Source organism: Aspergillus fischeri, genomic scaffold (assembly GCF_000149645.3).
Source record: "Aspergillus fischeri NRRL 181 1099437636259 genomic scaffold, whole genome shotgun sequence".
Classification (NCBI taxonomy): domain Eukaryota; kingdom Fungi; phylum Ascomycota; class Eurotiomycetes; order Eurotiales; family Aspergillaceae; genus Aspergillus; species Aspergillus fischeri.
This window is the reverse complement of record NW_001509766.1, coordinates 750,336-771,726: the sequence shown is the minus strand read 5'-3', so window position 1 is coordinate 771,726 and position 21,391 is coordinate 750,336. Positions and strand designations below refer to the sequence as shown.

Here is a 21,391-nt window from a genome sequence, read left to right as displayed (position 1 = left end):
GCTACTCCTGAGTGATAAAAGCAGTTCAACATTGTCCAAGCGATTCTAGTTTTTCGCTGAGTACATAAAGAGAAAAAGAACCAAGGCACTCACTTCCCCTTCAGGCCCATCTTTCAGAGCGGTCGCATGTAAATCACAGTAGTATCAAGTCGAGATAAGTGACAGTCCATCTTGCATCCTTTGTACGCCAGAGAAATGCCAAAAGGAAAAAATAGAAAATCAATCTGTTCTCTCTCCGTCGAGATCACAAAAAAAGGGGAGGGGGATTGAATATGAAAACACGTAGATAATTAGAAGGGCGACTGGGACGAGAGCGAATATAGTTTTGGTCATGTCGTAAGAAAGAAAAGAACGAAGATTGTACAGAACCCTCTTGTCTCTGTCCACTCGACTTGTGCCCTTATCTTCCTTACCGCACGGACACGCCAGAACGGTTGGTAAACATGCGAGCGGCGATATTCATCGCGGCCAATTCTTGGAACAGAAGCTTGGCCGCATACGGGATATGCACCTGCGAGATCCTGTGCTTGTTGTTGCACAGTCGACACTCGAAGAGTCCCTTCTTCAGTTTCCTGCCACGCGAAATTATCGGTTAGCTAGTGCTTATTGTTATGCAGACAGACTATCTGTAAAGGGTTAGAGAAAACTTACGCAATCGGGGTCATGAGTCCACAGTCATCGCAGATGTGGACACGGAACGGGTCGGAGACATCAAACAGACGCTCCTTCAGGAAGGCGCTGGCACCGTGCGCAATCATACAATCACGTTCCATCTCTCCGAAACGCAGACCACCGTCACGGGCTCTACCTTCCACAGGCTGCCGGGTCAGAATCTGAGTCGGTCCACGGGCACGGGCGTGGATCTTGTCGTCGACCATGTGGCGCAGACGCTGATAGTACGTTGGTCCCAGGAACACTTGCGCAACCAGCTTGCGTCCAGTATGCCCATTGTACATCACCTCGAAGCCACGAGACTGGTAACCGTGCTCCCGAAGCAGCCGAGAGATTGAGTCGACAGTAACATCAGTGAAAGGTGTAGCATCACCTTCGAACCCACGTAATGCCGACACTTTACTGAGCTGACACTCGATCAAGTGAGCAATTGTCATACGAGACGGAATAGCATGCGGGTTGATGATAAGGTCGGGAGAAACACCCTCGCGCGTAAACGGCATATCTTCCTGCCGGTAGGTGATACCAATGGTACCCTTCTGTCCGTGACGAGAGGCAAACTTGTCTCCGATCTGAGGAACCTTTGTCGTCCTCATGCGCACCTTGACGAACTTGAGGTCATCATTGCTGGTAGAGACCAGGACCTGATCCACAATGCCATTTTCAGTGCTTCTTAATGGCGTCGACACGTCCAGCTTGGTATGTGCCTTGGTTCGCTGGCCGAGTTCCTCCGCCTCGGGTGCCAACGGGGCCGTCTTGCCGATGATGATATCCTCTCCGGAGACACGCACACCAGGGGCAATGATACCGTCCTCATCGAGCTTATCGTAGGTGCCCTTTCTCATACCGATCGTATCCGAGCGCATGGGCTTCTCAAACCGCTCGACAACAGTCAGACCAACCATTTTCTCGGTATCCGTGTATGTGCGGTAGAAGAGACTGCGGAAGAGACCACGATCGATGCTGCTCTGGTTCATGATGACCGAATCTTCTTGGTTGTATCCGGAGTAGCAAGCAATGGCGACGATGGCATTCTGCCCAGCTGGTAGCTCACGGAATCGAAGGAATTCCATGGACCGCGTTGTGGCTAACGGTTTCTGCGGGTAATAGAGAATATTTGCCATTGTCTCCATTCGTTGGTCAAAGTTGGTCAAAAACACACCCATGGCTTGTTTACCCATCGCAGACTGGTAGGTATTACGAGGCGACTGGTTGTGGTCAGGGAAGGGAATGATACTGGCACAGACACCAAGAATCATACTGGGGTGAATCTCGCAATGCGTCCAAGTGTGTGCCTTTTGACTGAGGATCGAACGAACACGCTTGTTGGGATCGTCTTCTTCCGGAAGAGCGTAACCCGCCTGAAGCTGCTTGGAGATTTCGAGGTCTTCCGGGGTCATGACGATCATAATCGTCTCTTCTTCCTCGGCATCGACATACTCGACAACTCCTGACTTGACCAAGCCATCCCAACCGAAATAACGTTCCCTGCGATCTTCGGGATCAAGGTCCGCGGGCAGTTCTTTATCTTGCTCTAGCTTGCGGATATGCTCCTTGTTGAGCACCAGCGAGCCGCAGTTCTCGCTCTTAGGGTCATTGTCAACGACGAAAAGTGGTCGACACACACGCCCAGCGTCTGTGAAGATCTTGAATTCACGCTCACGAATGTCCCGAATCAAGCTGACCTCGTGAGAGATCATGTTGCGCCGACGCAGAGAGAGCATGGTGTTGACCAAGTGCGCGGGATCTCGGTGGACACCGACCCAAACACCGTTCACAAACACCTTCGTTGCATTGGGCGTCACCTGAGGCTCAAACTCCTCAAGCACTTCCATGTTGCGCTGGATCATAAAATCGATGATGGGCTCGCTGGGTGTGCCGACAGTGATATAACACATGAGAGCCAGGTTCTTGACCAGACCACAAGCTTGACCTTCAGGAGTTTCTGCAGGACAGACCAAGCCCCAATGGGTGTTGTGAAGCTGACGAGGCTTCGCGATTTTACCGTCACGACCAATTGGCGTGTTGGTACGCCGAAGATGTGACAAGGTGGAGGCATAGGTGTAACGAGACAGCACCTGCGAGACACCTGCCTTCGAACTTGCTGCCTTTTTCTGTTCTCCCCAGTTACCGGTGGCGAGGGCATATTTCAGACCTCCAGTCAAGGTACTGGCCTTGATACCGATGTTCAAGTAGATTTCACGATTAGTTTCCACACATCTCTGGACATATCGCTGGAGATCCCGAGTGACTCTCGTGAACAAAACTCGGAAGAGATTGGCAAGCAGAGGGCCAGCAAGGTCAAGACGCTTCTTTCCGAAGTGATCACGATCATCTACATCGCGACGACCGAGAGCACACTGCAAGAGTCTGTGAACCATGTAACCGAGGAAGAAGGCCTTTCGCGTCTCGCTACCCTCGCTCTGGGAAATATGGGGAAGTAACTCCTTCTGCATAATCTCTCGTGCGTACCTGACACGACGCTCGTGGTTCATGCTGGACTGAGAAGATCCACGTTTGGCGATGAAATCCAAAGCGACCTCGCGGTCTTGGATGACGAAACCTTCCTCGATGCAAGGCTTCAGCATCTCGAGCATGGGGGTGTCATTTCTGTCGTAACAAATATGGTTGAGGATATCCTCGTCCGAAACCACACCCAGTGCTCTGAAAACGACAACAATGGGAATATCCGTCTTAACGTAGGGTAGAGTCGATCTGATCGTAGGGCCAAATCCGCCTTTCGCGCTGTCTCCCTTAGCAAAAAGCTTAAGAGACAATTGCGAAAGTAGTCGAGAACCCTTCTCGACCGCACTTCGAATCTCAGCAACGTAGGGTGTAGGACTCGGTGGCGCCTTCTTGAAAACTTGCACTGTGTTTCCGGCGCTTCGCTCTTGAGCAATCAAAACCTTCTCACTTCCGTTGATGATGAAGTAACCACCAGAGTCGTAGGGGCACTCGTTCCAGTTGTAAAGCGCCTGCTCGCTCAGATCCTTGAGGATACAGTATTTGGACTTGAGCATAATAGGCATCTTTCCGATGAACACCGTCTCCTCCTTCGCCTGATCAGCGGGGAGTTCTTTCTGTTCCCACTGCAAGTATGTCCCACGGGCCTTTCTATCCTCGTCCGCATCTGGCGCCACGTCGTCCTCATCACGATCCGCAATCAGCCGTTCTCGACCTTCCATGATACGCTTTGTGATGCCGAGGTAGAGCGGACTGGCGTAGGTGAGATTTCGCAGACGAGCCTCCTGAGGCAACATGATGGTAGTCGCACCATCACCTTCAGTGACCGAGGGGCGAGAGAGCATGACTGTTCCGAACTTGAGCTCGTATCGACGGAGAACGACGGGATCGTCTTCATCATCGGAAGGAGGAAGCGTCTGGTCGAGTGTGACCTGGCCTTGTTCCTCTACCAGCTCCTGCATCGTTGATGAGATGAACTCATCGAAAGAGTCCAGCTGCTGCGATACCAAACCCTTCGTGTCGAAGAAGGAGGAGATAACCGTCCAGCAGTCCTCCGACGTGATCCCCTCCTCCATCTCATCGTAGAACTCCTCCTCGTACGCATCATCGTATTCGGCCATTTTGACGAAAATCGGATTCGGTTTTGAGGCGGACGATCGATGAAAAAATGTGTTGAGCGCAGGGAGGGAGCGACGCGCTCAAACAAGAAAAGATCCCTCTTCCGTGTTGATCAACTGCTGCGACGAGCAGTGACACCAGCGTAAGTGTGCTCAAAAAGCGACACTTAAGACGGTTCACTAAGCCGGGAATCTCAGTTTGATTAATGGAGAGTGAGAGATCCCCTGCAGCAGAGGATGTTGGATGAAGCAAAGCTGGACGCTTCGATTCTCCGGCTGCTGATGGATCTTGAGCAGAGAGCCGCCACTAGCGCCTCGACCCCGACTTGGCGCTAGCCCTTGACTAGAACAGATTAGTCAATCAAACCACGTGATATTCGTACTTTTACTGGCCTACGAGTTGATCATGGTATGTGAAGAGGGCGATAATCATCGCTCGACTCTCTCTTTCATCTTTACTATTCATGACATGCATTAATACGCTGCGTTCTATAAGAATTGTAGCAGGGTTCCAAGCATCTCTTTATGGTCCTTTTGCCCAGGCTCATCATCTGCAAGTCCCTCCATTTGCTCTGATCGAAAAGAAGTCAGTACGAAAGAAGGGATCCTTCCAGTGAATGCTGCTTACCTCTCAACGTCGCCTTGATAATGGACAGATCCTCATCCCTATCTGCCAATAGTGAAATGATTTTCTGCTTTGCTCCATCATCCTCAGCCACCAGCCACGCTAGTAAAACATCGATTAACTGTAAGTGAAATGAATGTTAGTCCATCAGTTCTAGAAATGTGAATGATATCAAACAAACCTGCAGAGAGAAAAGGCCAGCGTCAAAGCGTCTAGAGAGCCATTCTGCAGCCATGACTTCTTGCTCTTCGTCTGTGTAGTTCTTCCGTTCCTCCTCGATGGCTTGTTCAACCGGCGACACCCTCGAAGCGTAGTCCCGTCTTAGCTTCACGAGCTTCACAATCTTTTCGTAGTCCTTTTCCATGAATTTGGCAAGGGTACGAATGCGTGGAGCCGAACCGCCCGGTAAGAGGCGTAACAGTGAAGCAAAGATACCCAACAGATGTTCTATTGTCTGGCTCTCTTGCTGATTGGGGTCAGTTACAGCCGGCAAAGGTCTATTTCAACAAGACGCCTACCTTTCGCATGAACATTCCAAAAATTGTTCTCAGCCCTGCAACCTCGACTAGACGCTCGCACGCAGGGCCGCCCCCCAAACCACCCAGAGCATGGTCAAGAACTCGCAAGGCACGTTGCTTACTGAATTTGCCTTCCTTCAGCATAATCTGAGCAAGCTCAATGCCTTCGCCTTCCAGAAATTTCTCCTTGCCAGAATCTTCGTCGACGAGACATATCAAACAGTCGAAAAGATTCTCCACGTACTCCTCCTCGTCCGAGTCCTTTTCAGGGTCGCGTTTGCGGTAGTGGCTCAGTAGTTGAAGTAGAATATCGACACCATCGAGGCCAATGAATTTTTCTTTGTTTTTAGGAGACGATTGTAGCAGAATGGCCAAAACCTCTGCGGAGTACTGCTTATTTTGACTGACTGGATTTTCTTTCTGTTGTATGCGAGAGAGAAGCCACGATAATACAGTGGATTCCTGACCAATCTTTTCCGCAATTGTGGTTTGAGAAGCCAGGTTTTCCAGCACATCTGGTTACCAACGTTAGCGTCATGTCTTCAACAAATGTAAACAGAGGAGCATACTGAGCACGTAGTATACACCCGCTCTATCGGCTTCAGATGTTTCATCCAACCGTGACAGATTTTGAGTCAGGAGCTCAATGAGGTCGGCATCCAACTAATACCGTCAGCAATCGTTCCGTGAAGCGAGAGCGGCACATACCAATGCATTGACGAGAGCATCCCACTGTTCCTGTTCAGCCTCTACATCTTCATCCGTCAACTCACTGATGATCTGGATTGCGTCAATGGCAATATCTGCGTTCTCGTGGGACAGCAATGATGTTAGAGACCCCACACATCCTAACTTGGCGAATTCCGCGTATAATTCAGGATGTTCGGATAAGATTGAGAGTCCTTTAATCTCCGTGTCTAGATCGGCTTCCGAGGTCATGAACCTGGAAGGATTGTGAGCATTTATCTGTCTCACCAAGCAATGAGGCCCAGTCCACTCACTTCTGGGGATCATTCTCAAACTTCCCGCGGAGCTCGGCGTTTTTCGATATCTTTCTTTCAAAGGTGAGGGCCAGCCGTCGCAACCAAGCAGAATCGATTTTCTCGGGCTAAAGCAACGTTAGAGTTGAGTCCAGATTGACATTGCTGTCTCAGATCCTTCCATACCGCTGCCTCTCCTTCATCCTGCTGGTCGATGTATTGCATTGCCTGGGCTGTTTTGCGCTCCATCCCTCCCCCGAAGAATCGCCCTTCTTCATCGTCTGGGATATCCTCGTCATCGAAATCAGGTGGTAGTTCCGGACCAGCCTCGCCGTCGTCCTCAACATCTCCCTCCACCATCGGCGCTTTTCCTTTCGACTTGACGTCGCCATTCGCGTCTAACTTCGCTGCTTTGTAAAGCTCATCTGACATTGCGCATGAGCAAAGGACGTGTAGGATAGGTAGGCGCTGGGACTATGGGAACATACTCGGATCTTGTGCAACCTCTAGTTTGCGCTTTCCGCTCGCTGCCGAAAGAGGTTTCTTATTGCAATTAGCTTCGATCTAATGATAATATGCTGAGGAATCTGTACCTTGAAGAGATCGTCTATGCTCGTCATGGCTGCGACGTGCGCGGCGCACAGGAGGGTACAGAAGACTTTCCTGCAAAGGACGGGGTAGCAAGTCTGGAGGCACCAGCAATATAGCAAGAAGAAAGTTACTTTCGGCCTCCGAAGATGACTATTAGGGTCTCTTTTGAGTATGTATTCTTGCAATCTCTTTTCTTACAATTGGTCGCGCAAGCTACTTTGGAGGAGATACGGGTGCCAGGACAAGCTAGAGGCGCAATTAGTGATGCCAAGATTGAGCACTTGAAAGATTTCTCGGAGCGGCGTTTTCCTCCGCATGCCATCAATTACCCTCTAACGTCTGCTTCTTGATCGCCATTCCCTATTCTAAGCTATTACACTAGAAAATCTCCATCTTCACCTTCAGATCACATCATGGCTCCCAACCAGCGTGTCGTTGCTGCCAGCTCCGGTCGCCCCCAGAAGGGCTTCTTCGGAGCTGCATATGAAGAGCTGACCGCGCCCGAGAATGCCACCATCGTCAGAAGCCTTCTTGTCTTCGGTGTAAGTGCCTCTTATCCTAAGGTTCTTTTTTAAAAGCCTTCTAGGAAGGATCACGGCTAACGCTCGAGATCCTTAGGCCGGCGTTGCATTCCTTCACAGCAGCCTCAGCGAGTTCCTCCTCCCTCCGTAAGTCGAAGCATACTACCCATACCTTCCAGACGTCTCAACGCCATTCTGGTACAGAAACTGATTGGGACAGTCTGTGAACAAACTCCGATGAAATCTAGACATCGGCGGCTCGAGACCTCCGGAATAAGCCGCAGAGTTATCGACAACCCACTCGATCATGACAGGGATGAGACCGCTTTATTTCTATCATATTTTGTCCCGGCCTTGATGTAACGGCTACATGTACTATAATCTGTGCTTTGGTGGGCATACGTCTTTTGGGTGAATATTTCGGATCACTCTGCTTCTGCTTTGAATATCAAATGGCGTTCTGATAGACATCGTGGTGCGAGGGCTGTGCTGTCTGATCTTGCTTGGTAACTCAAAAAATCATTCACAAGTAGCAAATTCGCATCAAAGGAGAGCAAACTCGCTTCGAAACATGATCCTCGAGCAGCGCGGTTCGCTTATTCGACGCTCATCAGTTGCGCATCCCCCCGTCTCCGTCTAACTACATGCGATCTGTTATTGCATATGATATTTTGTGCATTTGGCTGCTTGTCACCTTTTCTATCTGACCCGCAGTTCCTGGGAAAGTAAGCTGGAGGTTGCATGTCCGTAGAACGACAAGGGGAGTTTGCTGGAGAGGAGATGCATTGCTGCCTGGTTGTGACCAGGAACATCAGTGAACTGACATCTTCATGTCTTCATTGCCTTCTCCAGGATAAGATTCCTGACTGTGAAGAGTGATGGGGCCTCCGGTTATCTGGTAGCAAATGATCCCAACATTCCCTGCAGTGTTCCAACGCCTCTGTCAGAGCGGCCAGCGAATATGATTGTACAAGCATTGGGACGCATAGGCTTGTATCCTCTGCTATCTTTTCTGCAGCGCTCCCTTGAATCTTGAAGAATGAACCAATTGGTCTAGACCAATAACTCGACATTGATATCGCCAAGACGCCAGAGGCATCGTATCCCCGCAAAAACCCCGCACAAACTCCGAAAACCGCTTTACTCCCTTGGCCGGGGAAATAGCTGTACAGGAAGTGATCATGTGCAGACCTAGAACACAGACAAGGCCATCGATCCCCTTCTTCATTCTTATCTAGCCGCTCATACCCGGTTCATGTATATCAGATTACATCGTTTTGCTGCAAGCGCAGCCATATCCAAATTACCTCCATCAGGATGGTAACCACCAAGCGCAAGCTGTCTAACGTAGACATCGACGCAGAGAACCCCAACGCCAAAAAGAGCAACCTTCTGGGATATGATGCCCGCACGCCATGGCTCTTCGACTCCAAACCGTCGCTAGGTCGGCGAACAGCCGGGAATCCCGCGGTGCAGCATACCCTTCCGCTGGCCAACATGGTCTCCACAGTACAGGATCTTATTGACCCGGATTTTGACCCTCTCATCGCGATCCTTGATGACGAACCGCGTTTTCTAAAGCCACTTCCCAGTCGAATATCATCGGAGGACCTGGAGTTTCTGAGATTTCGAGGTGCACTTTCGATTCCCGAGACCGGACTGCGGAATGAGCTACTACGATGCTATATTCAATGGGTGCACAGTTTCATGCCGGTTCTGAACCTGCAAGAGTTCCTGCGATGCGTTGCAGAAAATGACCCGGAAGGAAACATTAGCCTCCTCTTGTTTCAGGCCGTGATGTTTGTTGCCACGGCGTTTGTGGATTTCAAACATCTGCAAGATGCTGGTTATACGACACGAAAGAGTGCACGGAATGCTTTCTATGAACGATTAAGGGTATGTACGCTGTCAGGAAAGGGTGAAGGTCCCGTTCGTGTCTAACATTTACGCCAGTTACTCTATTCGCTAGACTGTGAAGAAGATCGAATCGCCATCTTGCAGACGCTCCTCTTAATGACATATTGGTCGGACCACGTCAACAACCCACAAAGAGACATCTGGGATTGGATAGGAATATGCAACACGCAGGCCCACTCAATAGGATTGAACAGAGACCCCACCACATCCGACATGGACCCCAGAATGAAACGGTTACGGGTCCGCCTGTGGTGGAGCTTGTACTGTCGAGACCGTCTTATTGCCATGGGGTTAAGGCGACCAACCCAGATCAATGAAGGAACCAGTAGCGTTCCGATGTTGCGACTGGACGACTTTGACTTTGAACCGTTCCATCCGTCCGTGATTGAGATATTTCGCTGCCGTCAACTGGAGGATGTGTCCCACCAGAAGCGTCTAGCGACTATGTTCATTGAAAAAGCTAAGCTTTGCCAGAGCATTGGCCGGGTACTATTCGCGCAATACACAACTTCTCAATGCCAGTTCGGTGTGACCAATAGGACCACCATTACGCTTGTCCCGCGGCAGGCCTCAGAATCTGAGCTGGCTCGATGCAGCCAAAGACTGGACTCGTGGCTCAGCGCCCTGCCGAAGGATGCGCAATACATTCCCGCATCCAAAACCAACTTCGAGGATGGAGAAGACGTTCTTCTCCTTCATGGCGCCATGCTAAGAATGCTCTATCATGCGACCATAAGCGCGCTGTACAGGCCGTGGGCTTATGGGCGGGATCCGGACAAATCGCGCCTTGAAATAGCGCAAACTGCGCGATCGAAGATGCACGATGCAGCTTTAGGTATCACACACATTATACAGGGGCTCAATCAGTTAAATCTGACTCGGTTCCTCCCTCAGTCTGGTGTCACTGTGATCATACCAGCAGCCGTGGCGCACCTGTCAAATATCATGTCCAACAACCCCACCGTCCGAGAAACCAGCCTTCACCACTTTCAGAGATGCATCCAGGTCCTTCGGGGACTGAGGGATCTCTATCCCGCCGCGGACATGGAAGTCGCCAACATTGAGGCAGCAGTCAAAGTGCAGTCCGATAGTGTTGGCACTTTCCTCAAGATTATGGAATACAGCAACGTTAGCATCGACCAGCTGCAACCCCCAGGACCGCCATTGCGCAGACAAAGCATCGATTCAAACATGCATACGGCTTTTTCACCAGAGGATAGTTCGCCAGATCGGCGAGGGTCCTTCGTGGGAGCAACGGGTGCGCAGCCTAAAGAGAACCGCACTGAGTCCTTACAGACGAACAGAGCTAGCATTGCCACCTCAATCTCCCGATCGAACAACGAACCCGAACACACGAACCATCAACAACAGCAACCTACCCCTACGAATGATTTCGACGACCACTTCAACAACTTCCCTTCCCCTCAAACAATCAGCTCATTCATCCCTGCAGATCTGCTGCGCATTGACATCGACTCCTTCCCCGATTTTGCGTCTCCAGACCCGAATATCTCTTCCGTCCCGGAACTAGATGTGGACTGGGCAGACGAACTTCTCGGAGGCGCAGAGCTAAACCCAGAGTATCCCGAGACGGGCTCGGTAAGCCATAGCCATGGCGGTATCACTGGCGATTTGGACAGGGATTTGGGTCTGGCTCTTGATTCATATTAATGACGCACTACATGATGATGATTTTCGTTGTTGACTTCCTTTCGAGCCGGTGTATTGGATTATGCTACTTTTGTGATATCCATGGTTCCCTTTGTCGGATTGTACATGACTACTTTTACTTATTATGTTTTACTACTATTCGTTCCGTCGTATGTAGCTGTGGATCGAGCATCATCCAAAAAAGCCTGTTCGTCGCTGTTGTATAAGCAATATACACAATCAAGCAGCCATGAATGAATTATCTAAGTCTAGTTGTACCTCCAATCTATCCCAGATTCGTATCTCGATGTACAAGATGTACAAGAGCTGCTTCGGCCTGTTAAACAACAGTACCTTAGCATATGCTATCTCTGCTTTGCCCAGCGATTGCTCTCATCGCCTTCTTCCCAGTATTGCTCGATGTATCCTAGCCTCTTCTTCACCTCTTGCACCATATTTTTGTCGCCCGTGTTCTTGCCCATGTTGTCGCTCAGCTTGACGGCCGGGCGGCCGTTAGCCGTAGCGATCTTGATGACGATGTTGAGTGGCTTTGATTTCTTGCCGTCAGATTTATTCGTAAAATCGTCTATAAGTCGAACGGTTAGTGGAGCTGTGGACTGGGGACTAGACGGGACAGAACTCACTCGTGAAGAAGGTCCCGACACCGAAGATGGGGGCGAAGCCAGCCTCCTCGGCAATGGTCTTGTACTCAAGACAGTGCTCGATGTTGAGCGAATCTGAAAACACGACAGTCTTCTTCTCTTTGATCCCTTCTCTGTCGTAAAAGTCGCGGACCATCTTGACGAAGTAGGTTGGGTCGCCAGAGTCCTGACGGACGCCCGTGTAGACTTGCGCATATGTCTTCGGAGAATGCTGGGAGTCGTTCTCGTGGAGGGGAGCGGTGATTGGGGGTTTGGTTTCGGCCTCACTCTGAGGCTGCGACTCGCTTGTTGTGCCCGCTCCCGATGCAATTGTGGAGACGGCGCCGACACCTGCGCTGGTATGGTGAGGGATCGGCTTCCGGAAGGCGTCGAGGAAAGCCGGGGTACCGAACGTATCGGTGAGGGCGATACCGAGGACCTAGTATGATGATAAGTGGCTTGTCTGCATCATTTAAGAAGGAACTGATACATACCCCTTCGCCGAAACATCCGAGCCAGTAGCGGAGAGCCAGCTCGTTCGCATTCTCGTAATCATCCGTGATCGCAGCGATGGCCATGAACCACTCGTGGGCCACGGTACCGATGGGAGTCACGCCATACTTCATCGCAAAGTGCACATTGCTGGTCCCAGACAAGACACCCTTCCAGCCCTGTCGCTTTCCCTCTTCAGCAGCCCGGCATAGCCCCTGCATGACCAAGTCCTGCGTATGGTAATCGCGTCGACGTCGGGAGCCGAATTCGGAGAAGATGCATCCGTTCTCGAGCAAAGTGCAGCCCTTGCGGAAGGCCTTTTCCTCTTGGTTGCTATGATCCCAATCCTTGTCGGTGAACATGAAGTACGCCTGACTTGTCAGGGCGAGGAGTGGGATCTCGTAAAGGATAGTCTCAACCCAAAGCCCCTTGACCATATATTCAATATCTCCCAAGTCGTCATCGCTACCCGTGTCTTGTACAGGTGTGAACTTGATGTCAATCTGCTCCGAAGGCTTGAGTTGGAACGTAGTCAGGTATCGGAGGTAGGCATGGTTGAAGTATGGGCATTGCTTCTTCAGGAAAGCAATCTCCTCGTCGGTCACGCGGACATTAGCAAGCCCTATCCAGGGCGACGAGTCAATACCAAGATCCCGCAGGTTGAGTAGAACAAATTCACATACTGTCCATTTGTTCCAGGAGCCATTTATAAGCACCCCGCGTCAACTTCATTTCCGGGGTACGGTTCGTGAAGCCATATGTAACATCTGCGCAAGAAATTCGATCAAAGCAATTCTAGGCTGTATGTCCGGAATCAAAAACTTACGAATATCGGGAAAGTATTTCAAAATAGCGCATTGCATTGTCAGCTTATACAGATCTGTATCCAGAAGGGAGAAAATGCCCTCCGGGCACGGAGGGGTCGTCTCTTGACCCATCGTGGACAATTGTATCGACCTGCACACCTCAATTGAGTTTACAAGGCTCAGCAATTCAGCATCCAGATGAGATCTCAACGTGCGATATGCGTCACAAAGTCACTAAATATCAGATAGGGCTGGCGAAAAGTCCGTTGCTGTTCGCCGGTCAATCCTCCAGCGCGGGGAATCAACGAAATAAGAAGCGGTTTGCACTGTTTGCACCTTTATGTAGTTGTCATGGAGCACGCGACGTCATATGGACACAATTTGCATCTGATAAAGAAAGAAAAGTTGGGAGAGAACAGCTTGATGCGGGGATATCAAGCGGTTTATACCCTATGGCGTTGCATTGTACCTACTAATGTTGCGCACAAAGAGAATCATAGTTCATTGGCTTTGTCTATACAGATGAATCATCCAAGTGCATGAATCTAGCTGAGGATTGGACAGACAAAGAGATCTAGAGCAAACAATCTTACGGATTGAGGCCTATACTGCCATTAAGACGACAAAGACAAAGGGACTGCATGTTTGACAACCGTGTATAAACAAAAAACAACCCCCGCAGACGGAATCGTACCGACGATGGAAGTTTGGAGTGTAGAAGCGCAACAAGAGAAGAAGCAAAAAGAACCGCTCGGCCAGCAGTACGAGATTAGTCAGCAAACTTGAGATAACGTAATCGGACACCGAGCGAGACATGACACCGAGCGAGACACCTGAACGTGATTTTAACCGAGGCCGAAAACCATGAGATATCTTACTACCACGCAGTCAAATTAAAGCAAAAGTTTTCGAATTACCTAGTTCTACTGGGACAGCTTGTTCTAATATGACCAATGTGATGACAGTTACTGCATCGTGGTGGCGCACGCTTTTTACAAACTGGTTCCACCAAGTCCATAGCCTGTAGAGCTTCTTGAGCAAGTTGCTGACCTTCAGACCCTGTCAAGACACCCCCAGTAGCAATATAAGATCTAGGGGCCGCGCGCTTTCACTTTTGCCTTTTGTTTGCTGCACGAAGCTCAATTACCTGGTGCCGTAATAGAACAACTTCATGCATGGTAGTTTCAGCTGCTTTCGCTAGCTGACGGATAGCCTCAGTTGGGGGACTTTGGGAGTTGCGGTTCACAAGCTGCTTGATAAGCTCCATCTGCTTTTGCACCTCAGCAGAGGTATAAGGGGTCTTTGCAATCCATTCACCCTCTGGAGGTCCATAAGCAGTATTTGGGGGGGTGATATTCTTGATAGTAAGCTTATCCAGCACCCTTTGGGGATTCAAAGGAACTAAACCAGAAGCTTCAAATCCACTGCGGATATTCTTGGATGATAAGGCCTTCCGTGATTCTTTATAAAGATCAAGGAAGTTTTCCTTATCAATGTGATGAATGCCATTCTGGATGCTTCTCATCACCGCGGCACCATATGCCTCTTTTAGTGGTGCAAAGCAGGCAACATCAAGAGGCTGCAGTTTATCAGATGAATGAGAAGGCATATAAAGAGGGACAATTTGATGGTTCTTGCAGAAAAGATCAAACTCCGCAGATTCATGGCTAGCATGGCCATCAAGAATCAGAAGCCGATATCTTCCTAGGGTGCGTGTTGCAGTATGCTTCTCAAAGATCTTTTCTAACCAGAATAAACCAAGCTCATTATTGGTCCATCCATTATCACTTAGACCAATCACCCAATCAGGGTTGATGTCTTGATACCATTGAGATTGATGGACCTTGCCAGAGAAGATGATCATAGGGGGGAGAGACCATCCAGAAGCATTGATAGATTCAATGACAGTCACCCATTCGCGATTCCCTGGCTGTACGGCTCGTACACGGCTTGTTCGGTGACGAGATGCAGTAATAACCTTTGCTGTAGAGGCCACACCCATTTGAAAGCCAGTTTCATCAAAGTTGTAGATATCCTGTTCAAGAATACCATATTTTACTATAGTATTCTGAACAAGATTAAACCATTGGTTGATGACTTCCGGATCTTCGCATTTTGCACGCTGGTAATCATATTTGCGAGTGTATTTGGATATAAGTTCATCATGCCGTTTGATGAATCTAGTGATCCATCTCTCACTGACTGCTTCCCCCTTTCGCTCATGGAGTAGTAAATCTGCCATTTTGCGAACTGCAGCATGTGTTGGTGGTAGTCCTCGCTCATCCATATCCAGAATCCATTTCTTTAGGGAAGCTTCTTCTAGACTGCTAAGCTTCTGGCAGTTTGCTGGTATGTCAGTCCTTGCTTTTCGACCCTTGATTCGATGGGCTAGAGTGGAATGTGGAACATCATATGCTGCTGCTGCTGCTCGTATACTTTTAAACTGGCCATTTTGGTATGCTTTGACAGCAAGTAATATGCGATCTTCTAATTCGACTGTTGAATCAGTTTGTTTTAATGCCATATTGGATGGAAACCTGGATCCGATGGTGATTTGGTGGTTGCAGGGTTTCAGGGGTTGAAGGGTGTCTCGCTCGGTGTCATGTCTCGCTCGGTGTCCGATTACGTTAACTAACTAACGTCTTATCTGGGTAGGCGGTAACACCCGGCCGCAAGTCACTACTTCCGCCACCAACCTTTGATCATTGTACCGAGCCCAATCGATCATAAATCGACTACAGGCTGCGCGAAACCGCAGCATAGGTTCATCAGAATCAGACCCAACAATACAGTCACACATGGCACATGGTTCCGAGGACTGTGCCTCCGTGTTGGAGCAGTTCGTTCACGATGTGGCGAATCTTCCAGCAGAAATCAACCACTTGATGGAAGAGATCCAGGCCAAGGACAAGATCATCCAGGATTGTCGCGCAACCATCAACTCTCGTGACAGCAGTTTACAGAAATTCATCAAACTCAATGGCAGTCTCACGCCGAACCCCAAAGAAGAGCAGTACTCGAAGGTGATTCTACAGAATCTGGACAGGGCGCAACAGTTACAGGACGAGAAGATACAGCTGAGCGAGAAAGCATGCATCCTGCTCGATCGCCAAATCAAGAAACTGGACGTCAAGATACGCGATCTACAAAACGATGGCGTGCTTCCAAATGATCCGCCTCTGCCCTCCCTTTTCAACAACAAAGACCAGTACCGCGATCCACCCAAGATTTTCTTTCCCGATGCAACCGCCGCCGATACTACCTCTTCCCCTCTCCAACCCACGTCAGGCAACACCAACTCGTTACTGGGCATCTCACAACGGCTCAACCAGTCGCTTGCGCGGTCTACAAGTTCAGCGGCATTGGCCACGCAAGGCGCCGCGCGCAGCTCAGCTCCAGCAACCCCGTCTGGCACAACCCACTTCCAACACCGGCAACGCGAATCATCGGCAGGAGCGGTAGAGAACAAGCGTCGACGGCTCAACGCCTCATTAGGCACTCTTCCCGCTGCGTCCTCGAATCTCCGGCAGTCATCCCTGGGCCCTGGCACACCCAAGGTAGGCACACCGGCTTCCAGTCGCGCAGGCAGCGCCGGGCCGCGCGCAACAGGCGCAGTTAAGAAGGCCGCCACCAAGAAAGTTGCGCCTCATCAACAACTCAAGAAGATCAAGGCCCATGGTAAAGCGACGAAACGCTCCTCCAGTGCGAGCGGTCGTGTCAAGCTCAGCGGTGCGGCCAAGAAGTCCCCGTCTGCGGCGGGCGGCGATGAAGATGAGGACGATTCGCTCCTCAGCAGTGCCGAGGCTTCGGATTCCAACGCCAGTGATTCTAGACGCATGGATGAGGACATTGACGAGGAAGATGAGGAAGAGGAGGGCAACGAGGATACCAAGGTCTACTGTACCTGCCGCAGTGTCAGTCATGGAGACATGGTGGCGTGTGATAACGACAATTGTCCCTACGAGTGGTTCCATTGGAAGTGTGTTGGTCTGACAAGGGAGCCGGTGGGAACTTGGTATTGCCCACATTGCAAGTCAAACTTGGGCAAGTAGTTGGTCTCTGCTGTTATGTCTTGATTTTTCTGGTCTGGCGTTCACTATGCGATGTTATTATTTCACTGTACATATACCCATCACATGTACCTTCATGAATCGGTACCGTTATGACATGTGCGATAGCAAGAACTAACTGTCTTCTTCCTGACGGGATAGCAACTGATGTAATACAATTCTAAGGCGGCCCTGTAGGCTGAGCTTGGATGTACTTGGTGTAAATCTTCGAGTTACAGAAGCATTAAGAAGCACTGGTATGTTCATAGCATATCATGATTAACTAGAGCGTACAACAAACATGCATCATCACCTCATTACATATTCTGAGGGAACGGTAAGCCGTTGCAAGGACAATTTTGAAGCTCGCAAAAGAGGATCGGCAGGTCATTTCCATCATATCTCCGTGACGAGAGCCCGGATCGTTTACCGACCGAGACGGATGACACCAGCCGCCATGAGTTTCTGAATCTTCGTCCGAACCTGGACGTTCTTCATGTGTTCTTGCAGGGCAGCAGGGTCGCTCTTGGCCTGCTGGAGGATGCTCTGCATGACTGGGTCCTGAAGGATCGACATGATCTGGTTGCGGCACGTTAGAACTAACGCCAAAATTAATGAAAAAGGCTGAAGTGACTTACCTCGGGGTCGTTCTGGATTCTCTCCATGGTCTGCTCCTCCGTCTCGCCAGCACGAGCGCTGAACTGAGCCTCCAGACACTTTTGCTGCTGCTGGTCGATCTCACGGGTGTGGGTTCCGTCGTCTTGCTCTGCGGCTTCCGTGCAGGCATCCAAGGCCTTGCTGTATTCCTTCATGGCAACCAGAGCTTGAGACTTGCGAATATAGGCGCGGATGAACTTGGGATCACGGCGGATAGCCTCGTCGCAATCCTGAACGGCCTGGGGGAAAGCCATAAGCTTGATGAGGGCAGCGGCACGGTTCGAGAATCCTCTGGGGTCGGAAGGAGCGCGCTTGGTCATCTCGGTAAAGGCTTCAACAGCACCGGGCCAGTCCGCCTCCTGGAACTTCTTCTGGCCGAGCTCGCGAGCCTTTTCTGCCTCGGCGGGGTCAATGTAGGCCTCTTTCTCGGCCTTGTCCTTGGCCTTTTCTGCGTTACGGAGCTTGGTGAGAGCATCGGGAGTGCGGTGTTCAGTGAGGGATTTGTGGTAGTATTCAATAGCTTGTGTGAAATCACCAAGCTTTTCATAAGCGGTACCGATTCTCGCGAAGGCCCTTTGAAGACAAATGGTTAGCTGAGTCAGACGAAGAGACGAAGACTGCAAAACTCACTTGGCGATGACCTTGAAATCTGCCCGAAGTTCGCGGCCTTCTTCAACGGCCTTCTGACAGATCTCGATGGCACCCTGGAGATCACCCTTCTCGAACTTGGCGGCACCGATGTTGTTCAAGTATGTAATGTCTTTGTTGAGCTCCCAGGCCTTGGTGTAGTGCTCAATAGCCTCATCGAATTGCTTCTTTTTGTAGAAGTCGTTGCCGATCTTCTTCTCGGCGTCACCAGCTTCCTGGGCCTTCTTCTTCGCGATCGTCTCCTCATCCTCGGGCTCAGGCTCAGGCTGGGGTGCCGGTTCGGGTTCCTTCTTCTTTTCGGCAGCAGCGGGCTTCGCATCGGGCATCGGCACGTCCTCCTCAGCTTCTGCAGCAGCCTGAGAGGAACCAGCGGCCTCCGGGGGAGCTCCAAAGCTCATGTCGATTCCCAGCAACACACTCATAACCTGTAAGAAACGGGGATCCTGGATCTCCTGCGGGCTCATGCTGTTGGGGTTTTGCTGGAGGCGCTGGAGTTTCGCCATAAAGTCGGCGTCTGCAAGAAGGTGGGAGGTCTTGGGGTTGCTGGCTAATTTCTGGAACATCTGAGGATCGTTGAAAATTCCACCCAAACCAGCGGCAGGGTCGACACCGTCGGCCCTAGCTTCTCCATCGATGGCTCTCTTCACAGCGTTGAGACCGGATTTAGCCTGGTCGTTGCTCGGATCGAGCTTCAGAGCTTCTTCGTAGGCATCGTGAGCACCCAAGAGGTCTCCGAGACCACGGCAAGCGGCTCCTTTACGGCTGTAACCCTTCGACCAGTCCGGCTTGATTTCAATGGCCTTGTTGGCATCGTCCAGAGCTTTCTGGTAATCCGACTGCGCAGCGTAGACAGCTGACCGGTTGGAGTATAGAATGTGGTTGCTAGGCTCAAGTTCAATAGCCTGTGTGAACTTCTCACTGTTCCGGTGCAGAGAATGGTTAGTCTACCTTCTCGTGAATCCCGTGCAGCCTCATTCAGACGAGCGGGGTAGCATAAATATATAATACGTACATAGCGGTAGGGTAGTCCTTAGCAGAGAAGGCCTTGTTGCCCTCTGCCTTCAAAGCGTCAGCCATACTGCAAGATTTTTGTCAAGGACTGGTACGCTGGAACTGGTTGGAAACAATTGCGGTGGAGAATCAGCAGATGACGGACAAAGCGAGAGAGAGCTGGGCCGATATTAATGAGCTCTACCCGCTGGAGCTTCTGGAAATTTCCGAGGAAGTCAATGGATGCCTGAGGCAAAGCTAATGCCAAGCCTTCTGGAGCTTCACTGGCCCTAAACCCTTCTGGGCTGAGGGGAAGACACCGCCGAACAAAAAAATAACATCTCCGCCGCATTTTCCTACATAGTGGTTAGTCACGCTGCTACAATATTTTGACTCAGCCGAGGACGTGCATCTATCCTTGCGCGTGCTATCCTGCGTTGCTCTGTCTGGTTGTTTTCCGTTGGCGTCGCTTATCGGAGTTCGATTATTTTATTCTTATTTTACAATGCTCACTTTCAATGCTGTCCGGTGATATTTCTCTCTCTCTGTGACTGACGGCTCAAAAATGGCCTCCGCAGGCCCCTCTGGCAGCTCTATCAACGAGCTTGCATCTAAGCTTTACGACGAATGTTTGAAGAGATACGACTCTGATCATCTCTTCTATCAACAAGACCTGCTGGGCTTGGGTGTCGTCGAGAGGAATAACCTACCACTTCTGCTGCAATGCACACAGTTGCTTGTTGACCAAAAACTGTTTCGCCTGCTTCAGGGCAAAAATGATCGTTTGGCATGGAAGATCATTTCTCGGGAAGATGCTGAGAAGTATGTCACCTATGAGATACCATCCAGTCCATGTGGACGGCTGCTAACGTCCTATTCTTTTCTCGCATAGGCTTCAGAATCTCAGCCCCGACGAGAGTCTAGTCTACAATGTCATCCACTCGACAGGACGCAACGGCATCTGGGTCCGTGCGATTCAGAATCGGACTAACTTACACAAATCTATTCTAGATCGTTGCCTCAAATCACTGGAAGGGAAGAGTTACATCAAGAGTGTCCACAATGTCAAGTTTCCGAGTCGGAAGATGTATATGCTGGCCGGCCTTGCTCCGAGTGAGGATGTGACGGGTGGTGCTTGGTTTACCGACGGAGTACTGGACGCGAACTTTATCAGTACGGTTGCTGGCTTCATCGAGTATACCGTTAGTCGGAAGAGCTGGTATGAGGTTCCTGCTACCGGGAACAAGCGCTTGAAAACGGCCGACGGGCGCGCCTCGGTAAAGCAGGAATCGGGTGAAAAGAAATATCTCCCTTATCCTGCCGGCTATCAGGGCTATCCGACGGTCGCGATGATTACTGCGGCAGTGAACGAAAGTGGGATCACACCAGTCCGGCTCGGAGAGGAGAGCATCATACAATTGCTGGAGATGCTCTGCTATGACAAGAAGCTCGTTGCGCTGAACAATGGTCAATTCTACAAATCGGTCAAGAATCCCGCAGCTGTGAAAATGGAAAAGAATCGGAAACCGGAGGGTGATGTGGAGGACGTGGGCGACAAGCTGGTCACGAACGGCATGACCGAAGTACCCTGCGGTCCATGCCCTGTCTTCAAGCTCTGCGTCCCTGGAGGCGCTGTGAGTCCGGAGACCTGCGAGTATTTCGATCCTTGGCTGCAAAAGGCCCTCGGATTTTAGCTTGTTGCACGAGCTTCCGTCGTCAATGATCGTCCTCCCACGGCTGATATCCCGTTATTTCTTCTGTTTTCTTACTTCATATTTATAGCGCGCTCATCTTGCGCCAGGTCATTTTTGTCTGCATAGCGTTGGCGTTCTTATGTCTCGGGACTGGTCAAGGTTTAAGGTCTCCTGTTCTCTTGATATGAGCAAGTTGTTCGGGGTTAGAGAATGAGATAAGAGTTAAGGATATGATTTCTTCTAGTGTCTTGTATGATATGCATCGAAACGGAGATCCTTCTGGCTCTAGCTTGCATCAGACAGCCCTAAAAAATCTAGCTCACTTGATTCTTGAAGGTTTCAAACATCATCAGTAGAAG

At 50.3% G+C, this 21,391-nt stretch overlaps 8 protein-coding genes across 8 annotated transcripts, besides 3 other annotated features; 4 read left to right on the top strand and 4 right to left on the bottom strand.

Moving 5' to 3' along the window:
• Positions 1-409: 409 nt before the first annotated feature.
• On the bottom strand, positions 410-4,256 carry NFIA_114650 (DNA-directed RNA polymerase II core subunit RPB2; the record flags this gene model as incomplete). Its single annotated transcript, XM_001262828.1, has 2 exons — positions 410-572; positions 652-4,256. The coding sequence occupies 2 exons, from the start codon at positions 4,254-4,256 to the stop codon at positions 410-412; spliced, it is 3,768 nt and encodes a 1,255-aa protein (XP_001262829.1).
• Positions 4,257-4,742: 486 nt separating this feature from the next.
• On the bottom strand, positions 4,743-6,996 carry NFIA_114640 (beta-catenin-like protein 1; the record flags this gene model as incomplete). Its single annotated transcript, XM_001262827.1, has 10 exons — positions 4,743-4,825; positions 4,882-4,999; positions 5,060-5,344; positions 5,397-5,911; positions 5,966-6,059; positions 6,105-6,339; positions 6,398-6,504; positions 6,563-6,801; positions 6,865-6,919; positions 6,970-6,996. 10 exons carry the CDS (start codon positions 6,994-6,996, stop codon positions 4,743-4,745), a joined length of 1,758 nt encoding a protein of 585 aa, XP_001262828.1.
• A 384-nt stretch (positions 6,997-7,380) lies between these two features.
• Positions 7,381-7,639, top strand: NFIA_114630 (putative TOM core complex subunit Tom6; the record flags this gene model as incomplete). The annotated part of the gene is made up of 2 exons (XM_001262826.1): positions 7,381-7,509; positions 7,586-7,639. The coding sequence occupies 2 exons, from the start codon at positions 7,381-7,383 to the stop codon at positions 7,637-7,639; spliced, it is 183 nt and encodes a 60-aa protein (XP_001262827.1).
• Positions 7,640-8,805: 1,166 nt separating this feature from the next.
• On the top strand, positions 8,806-11,076 carry NFIA_114620 (transcription factor domain-containing protein; the record flags this gene model as incomplete). The annotated part of the gene is made up of 2 exons (XM_001262825.1): positions 8,806-9,384; positions 9,442-11,076. The coding sequence occupies 2 exons, from the start codon at positions 8,806-8,808 to the stop codon at positions 11,074-11,076; spliced, it is 2,214 nt and encodes a 737-aa protein (XP_001262826.1).
• A 344-nt stretch (positions 11,077-11,420) lies between these two features.
• NFIA_114610 (nicotinate phosphoribosyltransferase) lies at positions 11,421-13,126 on the bottom strand (the record flags this gene model as incomplete). Its single annotated transcript, XM_001262824.1, has 5 exons — positions 11,421-11,641; positions 11,700-12,135; positions 12,191-12,810; positions 12,872-12,955; positions 13,015-13,126. The coding sequence occupies 5 exons, from the start codon at positions 13,124-13,126 to the stop codon at positions 11,421-11,423; spliced, it is 1,473 nt and encodes a 490-aa protein (XP_001262825.1).
• A 668-nt stretch (positions 13,127-13,794) lies between these two features.
• Positions 13,795-13,826: a microsatellite.
• Positions 13,827-13,991: 165 nt separating this feature from the next.
• Positions 13,992-15,482: a mobile genetic element.
• Positions 15,483-15,581: 99 nt separating this feature from the next.
• Positions 15,582-15,613: a microsatellite.
• A 179-nt stretch (positions 15,614-15,792) lies between these two features.
• NFIA_114600 (putative PHD finger domain protein) lies at positions 15,793-17,046 on the top strand (the record flags this gene model as incomplete). The annotated part of the gene is made up of 1 exon (XM_001262823.1): positions 15,793-17,046. One exon carries the CDS (start codon positions 15,793-15,795, stop codon positions 17,044-17,046), a length of 1,254 nt encoding a protein of 417 aa, XP_001262824.1.
• Positions 17,047-17,469: 423 nt separating this feature from the next.
• sti1 (Hsp90 cochaperone STI1) lies at positions 17,470-19,425 on the bottom strand (the record flags this gene model as incomplete). Its single annotated transcript, XM_001262822.1, has 4 exons — positions 17,470-17,622; positions 17,682-18,273; positions 18,331-19,266; positions 19,361-19,425. 4 exons carry the CDS (start codon positions 19,423-19,425, stop codon positions 17,470-17,472), a joined length of 1,746 nt encoding a protein of 581 aa, XP_001262823.1.
• Positions 19,426-19,903: 478 nt separating this feature from the next.
• Positions 19,904-21,032, top strand: NFIA_114580 (RPC34 RNA polymerase subunit family protein; the record flags this gene model as incomplete). Its single annotated transcript, XM_001262821.1, has 2 exons — positions 19,904-20,160; positions 20,231-21,032. The coding sequence occupies 2 exons, from the start codon at positions 19,904-19,906 to the stop codon at positions 21,030-21,032; spliced, it is 1,059 nt and encodes a 352-aa protein (XP_001262822.1).
• Between the last annotated feature and the right edge of the window lie 359 nt (positions 21,033-21,391).